Source organism: Myiozetetes cayanensis, unplaced genomic scaffold (genome assembly GCF_022539395.1).
Source record: "Myiozetetes cayanensis isolate MyiCay16 unplaced genomic scaffold, myiCay2020 scf5-8, whole genome shotgun sequence".
NCBI lineage: Eukaryota > Metazoa > Chordata > Aves > Passeriformes > Tyrannidae > Myiozetetes > Myiozetetes cayanensis.
In genome coordinates this window covers 106,719,764-106,738,670 of record NW_026087742.1, presented here as the reverse complement: position 1 = coordinate 106,738,670, position 18,907 = coordinate 106,719,764, and the positions used below count along the sequence as shown (strand labels likewise).

Here is an 18,907-nt window from a genome sequence, read left to right as displayed (position 1 = left end):
CAATCTAGAACTGTATTGAAAGACTGTTCAGAGAGAAATTTGCCAAACCTTTCAGCTTATATATGGTAATAGCTTCAAGATATTATATAATAATTATATTAACAAAAACTATTATTTATTATTATAAAAATATATTATTATAGTTAATTAATTTATAAAACCAGCATTTTCATGCTCTAAATGTAATTATTAACGTTGACTTTTGGGTGTTAAAGATATATACTTTCTCTTTGGTAAGGGAGGCTGAGGGAAGATCTTATTCCTCTCTACAACTGCCTGAAAGGAGGGTGCAGCAAGCTGTGTGTCAGTCTCTTCCCCACAGTAACAAACAATAGGACAGCAGGGAATGGCCTCAAGTTGTGCCAAGGGAGGTTTAGATTGGATAGTAGGAAAAACGTCTTCACAGAAAGCTGCCTGTGGAAGTGGTTGAGTCACCACCCCTGGAGGAATTTAAAGGACACGTAGATGTGGCACTTGGGGAAATACTTGAGTGACAGACTTGGCAGTGCTTGGTTAACAGTTGGATTCAATGACTTTAAAAGTCTTTTCTTGTTTCTAATCAATTTTATGATCCTTGGCTGGTACAGAGGCTTCTCCTTTCTTCACTTTCTAGTGTTCCTGAAGACGTGGCATGTTTAGGGTAGCCAGGCTGTGCGATGTAGCAGCTCACTAGTGAGGTCTGGTCAAGAGTGTTGTATCTGATACTTGACTTTTTTACTCTGTTACTTCAGACAGGGGACTGTAGACCCTGTAGAGTATTTATTCATCTAGTATAGCGATGCTCATCTTGCAAGGATGCCTTGTTAAGGAAACACAACAAACACCACTAAGATGAAATACAGGTAAAGTCCCAGCAAAAGTTTCACTAGGTTGCAAGTTGTGTAAAATAATAGTTTAGTTGCATGCTTTTGTTATTTTGGGGTTTTTTTAGCTCAGAACTCTTACTCTCCTCAAATGTAATCTTAATCTAGACAAATTTCTTGCTTATACCGTGAGGTCAGATGCTTATTTTTCTGTGAAATGGAACATAATTTAATTCAGCCATATGCTTATGCCACTCTGTGCTAGCACAGTTTTCAGTGCTGACCAAACCAGGCTTCTCCCATTTTACACTGTAAGCTGGATGATATTTAAAAGGAATTTTAACAACTTTTATTTTTTCTTCCCTTGTATTCGCCCTAAGCAAGTGCTTTTACTTAAAATATTAAGGAAGTAGCTTGCTTTCCTTGTAAATAAATGTTTCAAATGCAGAACACTTGTAGTCACTTGAATACTTTTATTCTTTGGTAATTACAGTGAGGGAAAAAGAGTCATATAAGATTTCAATGACAAAGTTAGGTTTTTTTTAATATAGAGTGAAATGTTTTGGTGATTTGAATACACATATTTCTGTAAGATAGATAATGACAGTTGCAAATTATAAATTTCTATTCTACTTAAATAAAAGTCTAACCTGTGGTTTCTGAGATGTTTGTAAGACTCTGTGTGTATGTGTATGCATGTGTGCAGGCAACTGTGTCTACCAACAACTGTTTTCAGTACTTTTTTTGTTAAATGATATGATGCTGGCACTTTTTCTTGATTCAATTTTGCCTGAAGCTTAGTCCTGTAACTTTTCTAAACGGACTTCTTTTTTAAGCCAGCCATCAGAAAACTACCCAAAAGCTGCAAAGCAATGAGAGCATAGTTCAAAATAGATGTCATTCCATATAACTTCTCAGTGTGTTCTGTGGGCACTGACCATCATCGCAAGTATGGGGCACTAGAGAAAGCAAATATGATTTTCCTTCTACTTTAATATATTTCTACATTCAGAAATAATATATTGATATTAGCAGTCATGATTCTTCATTGTCATGTTGTGTTCTTAAGTATTAATACAACTTTATATTATGTGTAATGTAAGACTAACCTCTCAAACTCAGTTGGATCTTGGAATAAAAAAAATAAATAAATAAAAACCCCCAAACCAATAACCTGGTTTTACATATTTTTCTTTGATCTCAAGTAATCTTAACTAAATAGTAACAACAAAATTCTATTATTATGTAAAAGTGATTCTTTATTGTTTAATTTAATTGCTAATGATTTGATCTTTCCATACAGGTAATATTCAAAGTCACATCAGTTTTGTGAATAAGTGTGGTGGATAAATTACAAGGACTTTATACAAAACATAATTTTTTTTTCTTCAGAAGGGATCTACTCATAATGTTAATCCCAAAGGGTTCACATTCTGTCAATACTCTTCCCTGTTGGTCTTGAAATTTTTTTGCATGCATCTCTTGATAACTTTGGAAGCTTTTGCACAAAAGTTCACATCTCAATATATTTATATAGTCATGGTGAAAGCAATCTTACCTGCAATGTTTATGTTTTGGATAAGAAAATGAATTGATGAGTTGTACACTGAGACAAAGCAGACATCTGAAGTTGTGTGCCATGCATAAGTCCTATCCTATTCTTTGTTATGGACTGTAAACTTCACCTACTTTTTGTGAATCTTGACTGGAATGCTTTACACACATTGTGTGACGCAGTCACTGAAATATCCTTTTCCTCAATAGGTTCAGATGAGTCTGTGTCACTTGTTACAGATCCAGTTTGGTAAAGCTTGATGCTAGAATCCTTAGTTGCTGTTAGTTCACACAAAAGTCTAGTCTGAATAATTAACAGTTCTGGGTTCTGGTGTGCTTGTTTGCTACCTGCTGTATGTAATTTGGATGCTGAATTTAGTGATGTTGCAAGTTGTGCCTTGAGCTTTTCTTTTAAAATATATTTAATACCACTTTAAAAGAGTGTTTTTCTGATAATTTTTATATGAAGAAATCTATGGCACACACAAAAAATAATATAAATGATAAGAATTAGTTATGCCTCGTGTTCTGGTATGGATAAGCACTTCAATAAAAAATAAGTTTATAGAAACATTGATTTCAATTTTTTGTTACAGACTAGAGGAAGAAAAGAATATTTTATCAGAATTTCAAGAGGATTTGAACAAGTTGATTTTATGGTTAGAGGAAGCAGACAGTGTTATTGGAATTCCCCTTGAACCAGGGAATGAAGACCAGTTGAGAGACTGCCTTAGCAAAGTAAAGGTATTGTAAGCTTTATTCTTAATGTTCTCTTACTTTATGAATTCTACATTGAAGAGAATCAAAAGCTATTTTTAGAAAAGGTTTCTGCCATCAAATACCGCATTCATTTAATATTTTTAAATAAATCAAAGCAGTGGAATTTCAAAACCCAGGAACAAATGTGTACTGATCATATTAAAACCAGAAAAGTTATGGAAAATATACTAAAAGGAAAGTATCTGTCACTAGGCAATTAATCATTATCTTTTTCATCCCCATTTCTTAATTCAGAACTTGACTGGTTTATATGAACAACATTTCTCTATAGGTGTCTTGTTAACATTTTATGACTTCTCACTTGCTAAATGGTATTCAGTATTTCACAAGAGTATCCAGAATTGTATGAAACATTATAAATGTCAACTCATTAAAATATAGCTGCATCATTTTCTAGACTAAACATCTAGGTGACTTATTTTTAAAAATGCTTTAAAAAAAACCCCTCAGAATATTAAATATTTGTTTTTAAAGGTTAGGATATTTTCATTCATAAGTTAGAAGCCTGATAATGCTAATAAATGTATTCAACAGAAGCTGCTCTGTTTAGTTTTTTTAAATGTGTTCAATAGAATGACTATCTTTTATAATTTGTACAACAGTAAATTAAACTGTAATTGGAAATTGCATATCACTTATAGAACATATGCCTAAAGGTTTCCTGTTCTCTCTTGAGGATAAGGACCTAGTTACACTTTATGTCAATCCAAGCTGAACAAATTCAGCAAGTGATGTGTAGAGCATTAAGGAATCAGAAAAAAACTTGTCAGTTTTTTCTATCCTTCTTTCAACAAAATATGAAAAGAAAATCCAAAGGATTCTTTAGTAAAAATCTATCTTTAATTTTCTTTTTAAATAATAATTTTAAAAGAATAAACAGCATTTGAGGAAACGGAAGCTTAACCATGTGCTGAATTTGTCTCTCTGACTGTTTTAGCATAAGATGTCAGTGAGTTGGTCAGAGAGTCTGTGAGGCTCTGTCTCTGTTGCTAAAGATGTCAGACCCAAGGCAAAGAAATACTAACAAGGGGTGTTAGATGCACCTTATCATTTGCAGATATGATTAAAGGTTTAAGGTTGATTGCTTAGAACCATAAAGGCTCCACTCCTCATATATACAAAAAATATTTCCTAATTATAGTATTCCAAAGGGATATATAATCCAAAATTAAAGGTGTTAAACATCTCTTATTTGTATCTTCTTTTTACAGTCCACCTTCTTCTGGGGCTGCACAAATGCACAAATACATCCTAGTGCAGCAAATAACAATTCATTGGCTTGTAGCCTGGCTAATTTCATAGTTACCTGCCTATGTTAATAATAAAACACAAACAAGAAAAAAAAAAAAAAAGAACAACAGAACCCTCAAAGAAGAGTCTATTAGCTGCCTTAACCTTACTCAATATATTAACTTGGTTTGACAATATAAGTTTTCAGTAACTACACATGTGATGGAGAAGTGAAACATTTAGATACTGCCTTGCATTCTTTGGCTTTCCTTTTTAATTTTTTTAATGAACATATATGAACAATCTTAATTAAGAGGTTAGGCTGGAGGACTTTTCTCCACATACCATCTGGATGACTGTTCGCAGCATGAAACATATTAAAACCCTTCTCCAAAATGATTGCTCCTCACCATATTAAAAGATTATTAAAATTCATATACATGAGATATTGAGTGTTGAGAGCTAGAATTTATTGTGCAATAGTGATTAATATCTTGAGAAAACCTATATTTTGGCATTTAGGACTCTCTTTAGGCTTGATTAACTAATACAGTCTCTTTTGGGTTTGGGTTTGTTTGGGTTTTTTAGCCTTTTACATTCAGAAAGCAATAGTTTTTTTGCCTTGAATTGAGTTTATTCCTTCAGCTGATACACAAATCGATAAGGGTGAAGATAAGAGAGCTGAAAATTCTACCACAGTTCATCTTAACTGCTGTATTTGTCTGTTCCAGTTAAGAGTTGAAGAGCTGCCGCCTCACAAGGGAATACTGAAACGATTAAATGAAACTAGAGGAATAGCACTTGGAAGTGCATCACTGAACCCAGACAAAAAACATAAGCTTGAGAGTACACTGAAGGAGGCTAACCATCGTTTGTTAAAGGTTAGACCTATTACTGTTATAACTGTGGTGTAAAATTTTAATCTGCAGTGAATATTTGCATTATGTATTTTCTGGTATGTATCATTTTTCTCTGTATGAAGAGACACTTGTATGCATAATGAACCTGAGGAAGAAAAACATATACAATACACTGCTGTGAGAAACAGTGATAGCAAACCAAGGCCATTAGTGCCTGAAGTGATGATGTTGCACTCAAATTACAGGTCTTCTGCTTCAGGGTGAAAACGCAAAGCATCATTTTTGTAGCCTGGTGCTTTTGCTGGTACAGCAAATATTCCAGCCTTTGTGACTCAGGTGTGTGAGAGGCAGTAGCCTCTGATTTTCTTTATGGAAACATTTTCAAATTCTCTTCTCTTCCAAATCCCAAGGTGGAAGCTGCACCCTCTGTTTCACCTTTCATTTTGTTTCTTCCAACCTTGATCATTCACTTTTGGTTTCTGTGTAGCAAAATACCATTTATTTTGCTTTCTGGGATCTCCATACTCCCAGAGAGAAATAAGGGAGGGTTTTGTTCAGTTTTATTGCTGAAGTAGCATATTTTTTTGTTATAAACTGATGAAAATGAGTAGCAAATCTGGTAAAGAGAGGTAGATAAATTGAATGCTCTCATGTAGCAGAAATGATAAAAGTGTAGTCCAGAGGATTACCACCCAAGGTATGGATTAGCCTGGCTGGAAAAGGTCAAGGTAGAATCAGCTGAAGGATTTCTGTTGAGACTGATGGCAAAGTCAGAATCTGGGAAATTAACCTGTGGTATTTATTTGTTAAAGTTACCAGGATGCTGGGATAAAAAAAGAAGAGTAATTTGTTGTGTTTAGCTCTGGGGGAAAAAAAGGTGAGAAAATAATCTTCTGAGTACTTTACTGAAAAGACAAGCTAGAGTTTTTGGTCAAGAATACTGCATCCTGGGTTTTTTTGTTACCATTTCTGTAAACACAGTTGATTTTCAAGCATAAACAAGAGAAATGAAAAGGAACTTATTTGATGTGGTGCTCTTACTGGTTTCTTCTTAACAGAAGCAGTCTGGCAAAGTTCAGAATATTAGCTAATGGCTCAGGCAAAAGTGGATAATAAATATTGATCACATTTACAAACTCCAAGTTGGACACATAAATCATTATTTCTGTGGTTGGACAGAAGTATCTCTTTCTTTACTAATGGGTTCCTGAAATCAATATATATATATATATATAGAAGAATTCAGAACACTTCAAGATCAAAATGGTGTTATTTACTAACTGAAGGAAGCATATGTATAGTTGAATTTAGGCACCACGATTTTAATATCTAAGCTGCGATATTAAAAAGACAGTGTTAGTTTTCAAGAAAAAGAAATTTTAGTAAGATTACATAAATACATTTTAAGAAAAGCTGCAATTTGTCATTGAATATAGGTTTTTACTGATTAGTCACATACCTAAAAACTTTGCATTTGCATTTTCTGCTTGCTGATGCAAAAATGTTTCAGGTTACTTGTCACAGTCATTGCAACCAAGAATATTGTTGAAAGTATTTAGGTTTGGATGAAATATGGTGGACAAGACTCCTGTTTAGTGATTCATTACAATTTACTGATTTTTTAGAATTTTATGTCTCTTAGATCTGAGCAATGTGTCTGGCAAAATAATTATGCTTTGAATTTACTACTTGAAATCTTTCATTTACTTATAAAAGAGACTAAAATGAGAAAATTAATCTTCCATTTGAGATCATTACTTAACCACATCATTTTGATTTCAGTTATCTACCCATGGAGATGTATAAAACCGAGTCCTCATTGGCTCTTTGAATCTAAATAATCTGAGAAAATGCAGTGGTTTGTGGGGGGTTGTGTTTTGTACAATTTTTTTTTTTTTAATGAACAGAAATCAAGTTTGAAAATTACAAGACTGAAATCCATGCACATTCTCTGATGGTCTTCTATTTCTTATAAGTTTTTCTATTTTTATTGTGATCTTGACAGATGTAGAAAATCAAAAGGACACAGAAGCTCAGTTTGGGTTTCTGTAAGATTTTTCCAATGAAACCTAAGGGAAAAATAATTGTTTTTTCATTTGCATATTTTCTCTCTTACTCATGATTTGTGTAGGAAGCCTCAGTTAATTGTTTCACTTTCTGACCTGAAAGTCAAGAGTCTCTAATAAAATTAGAAATCATGGAAAGAAACTCGGCATTCCTGACAGAGGAACTTAATGTTGTCTTCCTTCAGTTACAGATACGTAAGCACTGAAAAAAACCCCACAGATGTTTACTGTGAGTCAAAGCTCACAGGTCTGGCACTTTCATATCAGGCAGACTTTGTAGGTCACCTGAGAATGGTTCTGTAGTCAGTTGTTTTGATGAGGATATATTTTTTTTGCTGTTCCTTAAAGCATAGTAGACAAACATCATCACACAGAGATTTCTCTGGGGCTTTTCTGTCTCTCCATCCCCTCTTAAGAGTGTATCTTATACTTTAATCCTTTGTTTCTAACTGTTTGGTTTGTTTTCTGGCATCTCTGCTAAAAATGAACATGTAACGCTCTAGCATTTCTGATTATCTCATCCTGCAGGATGATGCTGTTTTCAAGATATGAAACATACATGACAGTTACATAAATAATGTAGGTAGGCCCTTATCTGGTGTACACCAGAGTAATTCTGTTTACTTCAGAGCAGCTGTGACAATTTACACCACCTGAGAATGTAGCCAGATATCTCCCAAAGTTATCACAAATTTTTGTTTTGCCTTGATCTGCCAAGCAGGGGAATAGGGGACAACACCTGTGAGTCTTAACCTTCAAGGTGACATATTTGAAATAAGTCATGTTCAAACCTTCTTTACAGTCACAGAAACTGTTGCCCTACAGCAATGGAAATAACCTAGAAAAGAAACTGAGTATGAAAGGAATTGCAGTCACATTAAAGTAGCTCTTTTGCTTTTAATTCAGAATTTTCTTTGCTTTTGGGTGTTTGTATCATGTGCTGATGACCTTGAGAGTAGATATATGAAGAGTTTTTCTTCCTTTGGATAGTAATAATTTTCACATGACTTTTCTTTAGACAACTTTATTGAATAGTGATTCATTAGGCTATAGGCTGTTACCTAAGACAATATAGTTTAAGCAGAGAATGAAGATTAAAGCCACATTTGAAAGGCATGACTTTTAAATTCTATCCTGGTTTTACTTATTGTACCCTCTCCAAAGCAGTATTTCTTGTAAAAAATAAAATAGCACTATCTTTGTGAAGTCTTAATATTATGAAAAATGAAGTGTTTTATGACCTTTTTTATGCTTTCACATCAAGAATTTTTCATTTATTTTCAAAGCTCAAAGTATCTTCTGCTGTGATAGCCAAGTAAGCTAACCACCTAGTGCTTCAAAGCATACAAAAGGGTACTAGGCACTGCAGTTTGTGATGAATTCTGTTCTTGTCATATACCACCTGCCATGGCATGTAACAGATCTGTAATGGGTTTCTTACCTTTTACTGTGCAGTAAATGGATTGATAGATTAGGTCTGAGACCAGTGAACCATGGAATCAGAGGTTTGCTGGAAGGAGTTTATTACTCTTTAATATTATTCTTGGTCTGGTGTCAGCCAAGAGCGATGAGCTAGATTATCTGAAAGTAAGCTGGATGCCAAAATCAGCATTCTCCTCATTTATCCACCTTAGTCTCCACAACATCTACTGTATGTATTATGAAGGTTATCATAAGTGCCTGATGGAGACATTTTGTTTTGCTGCCTTTTAATTTGTCTGCTAGTATTAGTTCTAATTACTAGACACTGAAGAGACTATTTCACTGTTTATTGCCACAGCAAATCAATTTGTTGTGCTATATGGACAAGAAAAAAATTAGAGTGGAGTGACACGGCTATAATTTGTGAACATTTTCTGTACAACCAGAAAAAGCATAGGTCGTCATAGCTTGGTTGATCAAGTGTAGAGAAAAACAGATGGGAGCAGAAAGTGCAGAAAGACAAAGTCATTACAAGGTTATAGTTCATGTATTGTAGCTCGCCTTGAGTAGAAATTATTCATAGGTTACCTGCAATGTCATAAAATTTCCAGCATGTCAGTGCAACTTAGTTTTAGCCCACAGTTGGAACTACTGCAATTGCTAGTGTTTTTATTTGTGGGGTGGAGGGGAAAATATGTCAGAAAATGAATGCTACAATTTGATTTCTGTTCTTTCAATTTGAATTTAGAATAGTATAAGCAGCATTTTGGGGATCAAAAGGTTGATAATTTCTGAATGTATTTTCATTTAATGAGTGACCTGATTCCATTAAATGTGACGGTATAGCCTTTTGTTATGCTGAATTACCTGTTACAGTTTGTCATAGATTGCTAATTAGGTGTAGTCCACATTCATGTTATCATCAGCCATATCAACAAATGGTTTCGGTATAATAAAATGAGGTTAGATGTAAATGTTCATTGGACAAACATGAGAATGTCACAAGCTCTAAGAAACAAGTATATATAGGCTTAATTCCTTTTTATTGCTAGCAGCTAGCATTAATTAAGATTTAAAAAGTTAAGCAAGGAAAAGTATTTATGGTATACAGTCATACAGAGGTAAAAAGTTTGTTACTACATTGAGGTAATATTGATGTAGCTGAATTACCAGATATCAAAGAAGTCACTTCAGGCAAATTCTTACACATTTTTCTACACTGCAACAACTATGTATTTGAGAGTCATTTCTCTTCTAATGAACAATGGTTCACATAGTGTTGCACACCAATCAATGACAATCGTCTGGGCTTTTTAAAACTTCAGTTCCAAGACAGATGCTACCATTGTCTGTCAGGTGTTTCGTGCATCTCTTTTAAGGAGGACTACAGGGGCCAAAAAAATCAATGTTTTGCTATTTGCTGTTCACAAGATAAAGATTATACTTCATTTATATAGGCCAGTTGGTGTAGAAACATGCCCATGTAATTAAAATTCCCAATAACGGAATAGTCTGAACTAAACTTTCCCTTCCTTTTTCCCCTTCTTCTTGCCTTTTTTTTTTTTTTCTAATTTTTCTCAGAGATTTTAAAAATGCTTTCTCAATTCATAATCATCATTAGCTAGAGAATGACCTGACTACAGTTAAAATAAGGTAACTCCCACACTCTCAGCTTTGCTATTAACAGCACGTTTCTCACAAATGTGCTAAACCAGGTAATTCCTGAAGAACAGCCAAAATGAAAAGCAAATTAATTGTTTGTTCAGTTGTTCCTTGTGAGACATGTCAGCTCGGTACTTGGCAGTCAAGATCACTCACTACATTTGGAATACTAACATTACTCTTTTCTTTAATTTTTAGCAGAATAAATAATTTGATGGTAAGAAAATCTATAAATATTCAGCTGTAGATAAAATAACAACCCACCGTAATTATTCTATACTGTGTGAAGATAATGCAAAAATAAATCCCTGTGGAAATAATGCAGTTTAGCTATACATTCATTATCCAACTTACTATGTAGCAAAAAAATAAGTATGCAGTTGGAGAATGAGTGATCTTAGGAAAATGAGGGCTGCAGAAAAGGAGGGTGAGACAGAGCAGCAGACTGCAGGAACCCTGTCACATGGAGGGATCAGAAGTGTTGATAGGACTACTATGGTTTGCCAAACAATGAAAGAGATTACTCTTAAATATGTCAGACAGGTTTTATCATACCCCATTAACTAACCCTACAAGCCAGGGAAAGGACAATTTTAGTTTTATTTAAAAATAATTTTCCTGTCGGAACATCCTTCATTACGAATCACTGAAGGAACTGTACTGTAAAGCCTTTGAGGCTGCTTTTGGATTTGTGCAACTGAGTAATAAGAAGAGATAAGGAAAGGAAAATCATGGACTAGATTATTTAGTAGAGATTTCAGGTGGAGGGTCTTGTGCTCAAAAATGTCCTTGTCAAAGGCGAATTGCTGAGATAGTGGAGAGCAGAATGAATGACAATTGGTTGTAAGTATAACATATAAGAAACATACAGATATTCAGAAGACTGATATACACAGTCATACTACCATGGAAGACAACAAAAAAAAAAACTCTTTGGGATGGGGGAAAAGTTTTATTTGCTTTTTAAAAAGCTAGTCAGCTCAGATGAAGCAGAAAATTGTTTGGTGCCTTGGTTTTGTGGACTACTTTATTTTTCTGCATTGATGGGGGAAAAATAGATTTTTTTAATAAAAATGAAACCTGAAAATATTACAAATACACCATTAAGATTTTTAAAAAAAAAAAAAAAAGGCCAAATAAATACAGGTTAGCGCTGAGAGGCTTTCAAGGAAACATGAAACACTAGGTACATAGCAAATAAAAATCTTCTCTATATATTTTTAATAGCCTTCTTTAATCTAATAATATAGTCTTTACTTCAACCTTGTCAGAGATACGATGGCTCATAAATATTCATCATTTTAAAGAAATTACATAGATTTTGTTTTAAAGTCAATATTGAGTTTGTTAATGAAAATGGCTCAGTTAATTAACTAAATGGCATCCAAAACTGAAGTTGTATGAAACTCTTTCTTACACAGATTGTTTTTCATGAAGAAATGATGCATATAAATTAAATTTTCCCTCTTCCATTTTAAATTGTTCTTTTGTACATGCAATATGGGGGTGGTGATTTTGAGCAAATAAAACTTTTGAAACAGTCGCTGTAAGAATTGCTGTTTTATGTAATCATCTTACTAGTGCTACAGAAGTGTCAGTTATGATACTTCAATAAGTAGGATTGAAGTTTGCATTTAATATTTGTTATGGTTATGTTAGTTAATTAGTTAATGTTAGTTGTTCCTTTATTATCCAGGTCCTCATTCAGATGACATCAAAACCTGCATTCAGTCCAGTTGTGCTCTGGGCTGAGCAGAAAGTTTCCTCATTTCTTTATACAGAATACTTCAATTTTTCTCTGTGGAAGCAATTCTGATTTTTTAAACCTGATACTATCAGTTATCCTATGTTGGAAGCCCACTTTCATGAAGTGCTTTGTATATCTAAGGAACCCTCCAAAGGGGGGCATAGAAGAAATAATGTTGTTAACAGTCTTCAAAGATACCCCATAACATACTTTTTGCTCATATTCATTGCAGTTTATTATAGTTTATCTGGTTATGCATATCAAGATACCTAAATTTCTTATCAGATTCATCAAAGTAAGCTCCATTTATAAGTGCTGCTCTGCTATTGAGAGTTTAGTGAGGTAGCTAGCGAGAGAAAGGGGTACTTTATGTAATATTGAGGGGAAAAACCTGACACATTTTTGGTGCTGTTAAAATGTTGAAGTTTGGGATTTCTTTGCTCTCCATTCACCACTAAGAAAATTCTCCATATTCTTTTTTGAAAAATTGCATGCTGGGGAGACCTCATCTGTATTCTCAAACAGCTGGGTAATAACAGCATCGTTTTCTCTTTGGTCATTTTGGGTCATTTCAGTTGACATTGACTTGTGAGAGAGAAGGGATGTATTCCAAATCAGGCATTGGCTGCTTGAAATATATTACATACAAATAATTTCAGTGGCTTTCCTTTTATAAATAGTGATACCTTACTAGTAGTATAATTAATCGAGTTCATTCGTTTACAGTAACATTTCTACCCTCTGCAAAACTATTCCCTATTGTTTGTTCTTTCTTACTTACTGTCTCTACCTAATAAGTTTCAACTTTTTTAATTTTGAGCATTGTTCCAAAGTGAAATGATTGAGCTGTAACTCCACAACCATTATTTTAATTGATACTCCTTTAATTGAACCTAATTTCTGGGCATTCATAAGGAATTAAACAGAACAGTGAAACAGAATATGATTTTACATCATGTGGAATACTTTATACAAATCCTTCCTCCCTTTATACTTCTTTTTATCATAAGAATTGGTAGTCTTTTCCATCTCTGGAGCTCTAATTCTTCCCATAATGCATGAACACAACTGTGTGCAGACTGAAAAATAACTATCCAAAGCTGAAGTGTGAAATAGCAGTGGAAAACTGGAGCATGTGAAATGATCAGGGGGATCTCTACTGCCAAGATGAGCACATGTATGGTTTTGCACCAAAGTCATAAGATTGAGGTATGGATGTAAAGAACATACTAGCGTACCATTTAGACTGCTTGTGAAGGATCATCATGCAAGACATCAGGTTCAGATGGAACAGAAACAATGAAAGCAATGCAAGTGATCAAGTAATTTTAGAATTCATAAGGAGAAGATCTAGACTTTGAAAGTATGCAATAATTCAAATTTCAGACTATTCTTACGTTTTGAGAAATGGTTTTTTTATGATGGAAATTTTTTGTGTGGGGGTTTTTTGTGTGTGTGTTTTAACGTAAAGAGCAAAATTTGGAATATGTAAAATTAAAGAAGTGGAAAATGTTCTGATAGTTTCAGATTAGAATAAAATTAAATATTTTGAAGACCAGTGTCAATTGGCAAAATTAAGCTCTTCTACTGTTTCCCCATTTAGAGCTTAAATATTTTGTATTATTATGTTACTCAGCTTCTAATTAATCTAACTTAATTAACACTTGAACTAGAGTACAAAATTTTTGATGTATCACATGCTTTGAGATTAATGTTTTGACACATATCATTGAAATTATATAGTCCTTTGATGTTGAAATGGAATTTGTTTTCTTTGAAGAAATAATTCATACTTCTGTTGTTTCCACTTGCAAATTTATTTTGTGCCTTTAGCTGCAAAATAAGGTGTGTTTTCAATGTGGACCTATTACTGAATAAGGCAAAGTTTAAAATACTTAATTTGTATACAAAGAGCTAACCCAGATTTTTAGAAAGATTTTCCAACTGAAGTTACCCTTCTTCGATTCCTTTTTTCATCTGCACCCTGCCTTCCTTGCCAGCCTGTAACACTGTTTCATCAGGCCTGTGTTCAGTCCTAGGCAGATCTAGGGGAAAGCATCTCCTGCGTTTGTCCTGGTTTTATTCTTCTGCAGGTGTTGCCTTATGGCTGCTGTTGCTATCAGTCTTCCCTCTTAGACAAGGATTTCAACCCTCCTCTGATAAAACCTTACAAAAGTAGTCTTTCTTTAATAGGAGGTAGAGATGAGACACCAAAGGGAATGAAAGGGAGTAGATACTGGATAGTTACCCCAAGACTACAAAGGAATGAAAGGAGGATGGAGCCCAAAGCAAAAATGTGAGAGTGTTGAAATGGCACAGTAGTCACTGCTCATTCATTCCTGGAGGCATCCAAGAACTTGTAGGAACTCGTTGAGGGGCCCAGGGACAGAAAGGTACTAGAATTTCTGTAGTGCCTACCAGCATTATAATCCCACCTCAGAGATGGAACTCCTGGAGCCATGAATAACAAGTTTGAAGGACTGTGACTAAAACACTAGGGAAGATTCTGGAGGATCCCATCTCCTTGTGTACTCCTCTGACAGAGAAAGGGCATAAATCTGAACAGCCAGTCATCATGTCCATGTCCATTACTCCATGGAGGTTTTCCCAATTTATGCTGCTGGGGAGGTGCAGAATTAGCTCAGGAAACAAGCTGTCCCCCAGGAGACAGTCTGCAACAGTAACTTGGCTTGATAGGCAGACTTGTAATTAACTTAAACTCATCAGGCTCTGATTTGATTAGCCAGCTTGACAGTGTGATGCCAGAGCTTAAAAAAACCCAAACAAACCACAACAAGCTAGCAAATGAAATCCTTGATAACTGGAATCTAAGACTCTGATTCCCACACAGTGGCATGTGACACATTACCTGGATCTTACAAGGCATTGCCTTGTTAAATGCTTATCTGTAGCCCTAACCTGAGTTGGAGGAAAGTTCTTTGTTTTTTTACTGTTGTTCTTTTTGTCTCTGTAGTAAAATTAGATGAAGTTACATTTCTGTATGTAATGAAACACTTCATATGGGAATATATTTTTTGTTTTCTTATATTTTAATCCTATATTTGTGCTATAGTTTTAGAGTAGGAGACAACATGTAAGAAGAGGCTACATTTACTTAAATCACAATTTACCTCTTATTATGCAAGGGATAAATAAATGTTTTGAAAACAGTAGGTTGAAGTACAGTTGCCAAAACCTAATTGTTCATCTTCTGCTGTTCTAGATTGAATATATCTTATTATATAATTGGTTACCTCTCCTTCTCCCCTCCTCTCCCTCCCCAAATCCCCTACTAATTTTTCTTTCTCTGTCCTGTAATAGACCCAAAATGCTTGATTAATGTTGATTGGGAGCAGATTAATTTAAATTTCAGGTATTCAGAAGTCAGTTTGGATTTTTGTCTGCCTATGACTACCTATTTGCTTTCAGTTGTATTTCTGTGGAAATTATTTACATTAATATTAAAGCTAGCAAACATTCGAGATTAACATTCAGAAGTTGTAAGAAAGATGAATCTAATCTTGTATGAAATTAGGCCAAGGTCTGCATAAATATTGAGTTAACACATAAGGGAAATTAATGCATTTTTAATTTTTTTCTTTTATTTCTTGGGTCATTCTGGAAAAGCAGAGTTTTATTACACTTAAAAGATTAGGAAGATAGAAAAAGAAATTTTACTCATGGGTCAATTTTTATTAAATGGGATATTCTGGGGTGGTTATAGTAAACAATGGACATAATGTAATACATGACAAAACAACTTCTCAAATTACAAATATCACTTAAATACGATCTAATAAATCACATGCGGAGTATATTTAAAGGAGTTAGTTTGGTACCAACAAATCAATATTATCAAACCAAATTTTTAAAGAAATGTACATGTCACAATGAGATGTGTTCTTTCTACTCTCTCGGTGCTTGTTTGGCTTTAGTAACATTCATTGCTTTCATGACTCTGAGTTTAGATTTACTGGCCTCTGAAAAATTTTGTCATTAGGTATTAGAGGTTATTACAGAGCACTAATACTTCTGTAGGTGGGCAATATGATGACAATGCTTCCAATAATGCTGCTTAACTTTAGAGGGAATTTATATTTTTTCATGTGTCTCAGAAACCTCATGTCGTGCTACTTTAAAGGGGGTCACTTTGACTGAAAATGTGCTTAAAAATATTTTCATTGATATGGAAAACTAACCTTATTTCTTGGCTGATTCTGCTAATGAACTCTCGTTTTGTATCTCTACCTGGATCCTATATTTGCTGTTGTGATATTTTTTATTTTTGAAGTACAGATGGTTTCTCCCCTAGTATACGTTTGCAATGTTTCCCATTGTGTAGTATTGTAACACCTCACCTTTCTAGCTATAGAAAACAATCTGGGAAGGACAGCATGGAGCTTTGTGTTGGCTTATTTATTTTCAACCTGTTCCTACATTTACTCCAAGTGCTGTTGGATTTGGACTGTGCCAGTCACTGATTCTTAATTTCTAATATTGTTGGCACAGAATAATGTGCCTGGTTAATTCAAATCTGACTGCTTTGAATGCAAATCAGAGAACCAAGTGGACTGATCAGAATTGATGATACATTTCTTCATAAATTTTCTTCATTCTATGCATCTGCTTATGCATATTTGGACCAAACTGGCAACTCTAAACATCTTATAAGAAAATATATGCTTATAAGTATCTACATTCAAGAGATCAGTAAAGGTTAGATACCATTCAAATGATCTATTTTGTAATTTCGCTTTGTTTTTCCTGATTAAAAATTGAGCTTTAAAACAATTCAGTATACCAAGATAACAATTAAAAAAAAAAAAAACTGAGAAGTCTGAAGCTAGTTTCATCTTTTTTCTTTTTAATTTCTTTTGGGTTTGTTTTTTTTTTCTTGTGTGCATGTGTTTTGGTTTTTACTGAGTTTTTTAGGACAGAGTGTGTTTCAAACAATTTGCAAGATACCAACCATAAGAATTTGATTAGTGGATCTGCTTTTTCTTTCCCTTCTTCCTAACAGTATATAAAAGTTGTATTTTAACATTTCATATAAGTATATATGTTTGTAGTGTTAAATTGTTTTGTGCTTTGTTTGTTATTGGGTTTTTTCCCCCACTTAAACAATGGCTTCTGTTATTTTTTCAGGTGTCCAAAGATCTTCCAGAGAAACAAAAAGAAATAGAGATTCTGCTAAAGGATTTCGTTGAACTTGATAAACAACTAAATCAGGTGATATTGTGGGTAACGCCTGTCAAGAACCAGCTGGAGCTTTATAACAGAGAGGGTCAGCCAGGAGCCTTTGATATTAAGGTAAATTTTCTTCCATTTTATAAAAGCATTGGAATCTTAAGTGGTCAGAAACTAAGTTGCAGCATCATCTGCGTAGTTGCAGCATCAGCTGTGTAGTTTTTATTAATAATGTAACTGAGACAGAAGTGAGCAATGGTCCGCAGAAGTTCAAAGCTTTATGAATTAAGGAGAACTTAATTTTTTTTCCATTAAATGGTTTCTAGTGAGAGGGCAGATTAGAACCAATGGTTCCAAGATATAATATAAATATAATTTATTTTTCCTGCCGTATTTTACATGAAACAATAGCCCCAAAAGTTGATATATCAAATCATAATACAAAGCAAACTAAAATTCAGAATATCACTGTTGGACCATTTAAGCTATTTCATTAAAGCTGATATGACTACATGAAAATCAGAGTATTTAGGATCATATCATGGTTCTCATATTTCTGTCAGTGTTCTTCATACTCTTACTGAGCCTGCAAGGTAATGTTCTTCAGCTGCCTCCTCAGCCATTAAGTCCTCTCCTGTCTCTTTTGTTTTCAAAGTCATTTTTTGGGGAAAAGAGTTCCAAAACTGACATGTGTGGCAAAGATTTAGAGTAAATAAATTTTAAGTATTGTAAGGATATTCATTTCTAAAAGTCACAAAATATTGATTGTTACAAAATGTTCTGACCTCAGAAACAGGTGAATATAAATGACGAGAAGAACATGTGGGGTTGGATAGGTAGAAGAGAAAAAAGATGGAAATATGTGTTTGCTTTAAATAGATGCCTAGGGTGTCTTTAGCTAGCTAGCAAAATTATATTAAAGTAATATGCCTATTTTAAAGCAAGTGTCTTGCCTTTTTTCTTACCTTTAGGTAATTCCAATTACAGAAATGTGTGATAGCTGAAATTAAACTAAAGTGCATCTAAAATACCAATTAAAATTATTCTGACAGAATTTTCCAAAATACAGTGATTTATTTCTCTGAAAACCATAGCAACCTTTGCTTCTGGCATGCAGCTATAATCTGATAACTATCATTGCAGTTTCCTCCATAAATCAAGGGGTATAATAAATGCAGTTCCTTATCAGATAATCTGATTTTACCTTTTAAATAATATTGATCTCTATAATATTTGCATAGAAAGTATGTAAAGGAGAATATCTGTGAATTTCACTTGCACAATTCACAGTTATAGCTTACAATTTATGTGAATTAATAGTAATTTAAAAGCTCATACTTTTTTCCCACCTCTGTGAAAATCAGCTATTAAAAATAGGTGAGAAGTCCCTTAAATTTACTTGGAAAAAAAATTAAATAATTAAATCACCATCAGGGTTAACCTTTAATGGTGGCACAGAAGTAATTCTATGAGAGTCACAAAGGTGGAACCAAAGGCAAAATTATTACATATTGTTCCAGACAACTTTACAAAAAGTAAGATATTTAAGACAATACATATTTGATGACAGAGCATTTAAAATCCATCCTATGGATC

The 18,907-nt window shown here is 33.8% G+C and overlaps 1 protein-coding gene across 11 annotated transcripts in view; it reads left to right on the top strand.

Annotated features, from left to right (window-relative positions):
* Nucleotides 1-18,907, top strand: part of DMD (dystrophin) — a 1,047,400-nt gene that overhangs the window by 665,847 nt on the left and 362,646 nt on the right. For all 11 annotated transcript variants that reach the window (XM_050333288.1, XM_050333286.1, XM_050333290.1 and 8 more), the window contains 3 exons: nucleotides 2,954-3,101; nucleotides 5,099-5,248; nucleotides 17,270-17,434. In XM_050333288.1, coding sequence (XP_050189245.1) covers nucleotides 2,954-3,101; nucleotides 5,099-5,248; nucleotides 17,270-17,434 — 463 coding nt within the window. The remainder of the gene's footprint in view (nucleotides 1-2,953; nucleotides 3,102-5,098; nucleotides 5,249-17,269; nucleotides 17,435-18,907) is intronic.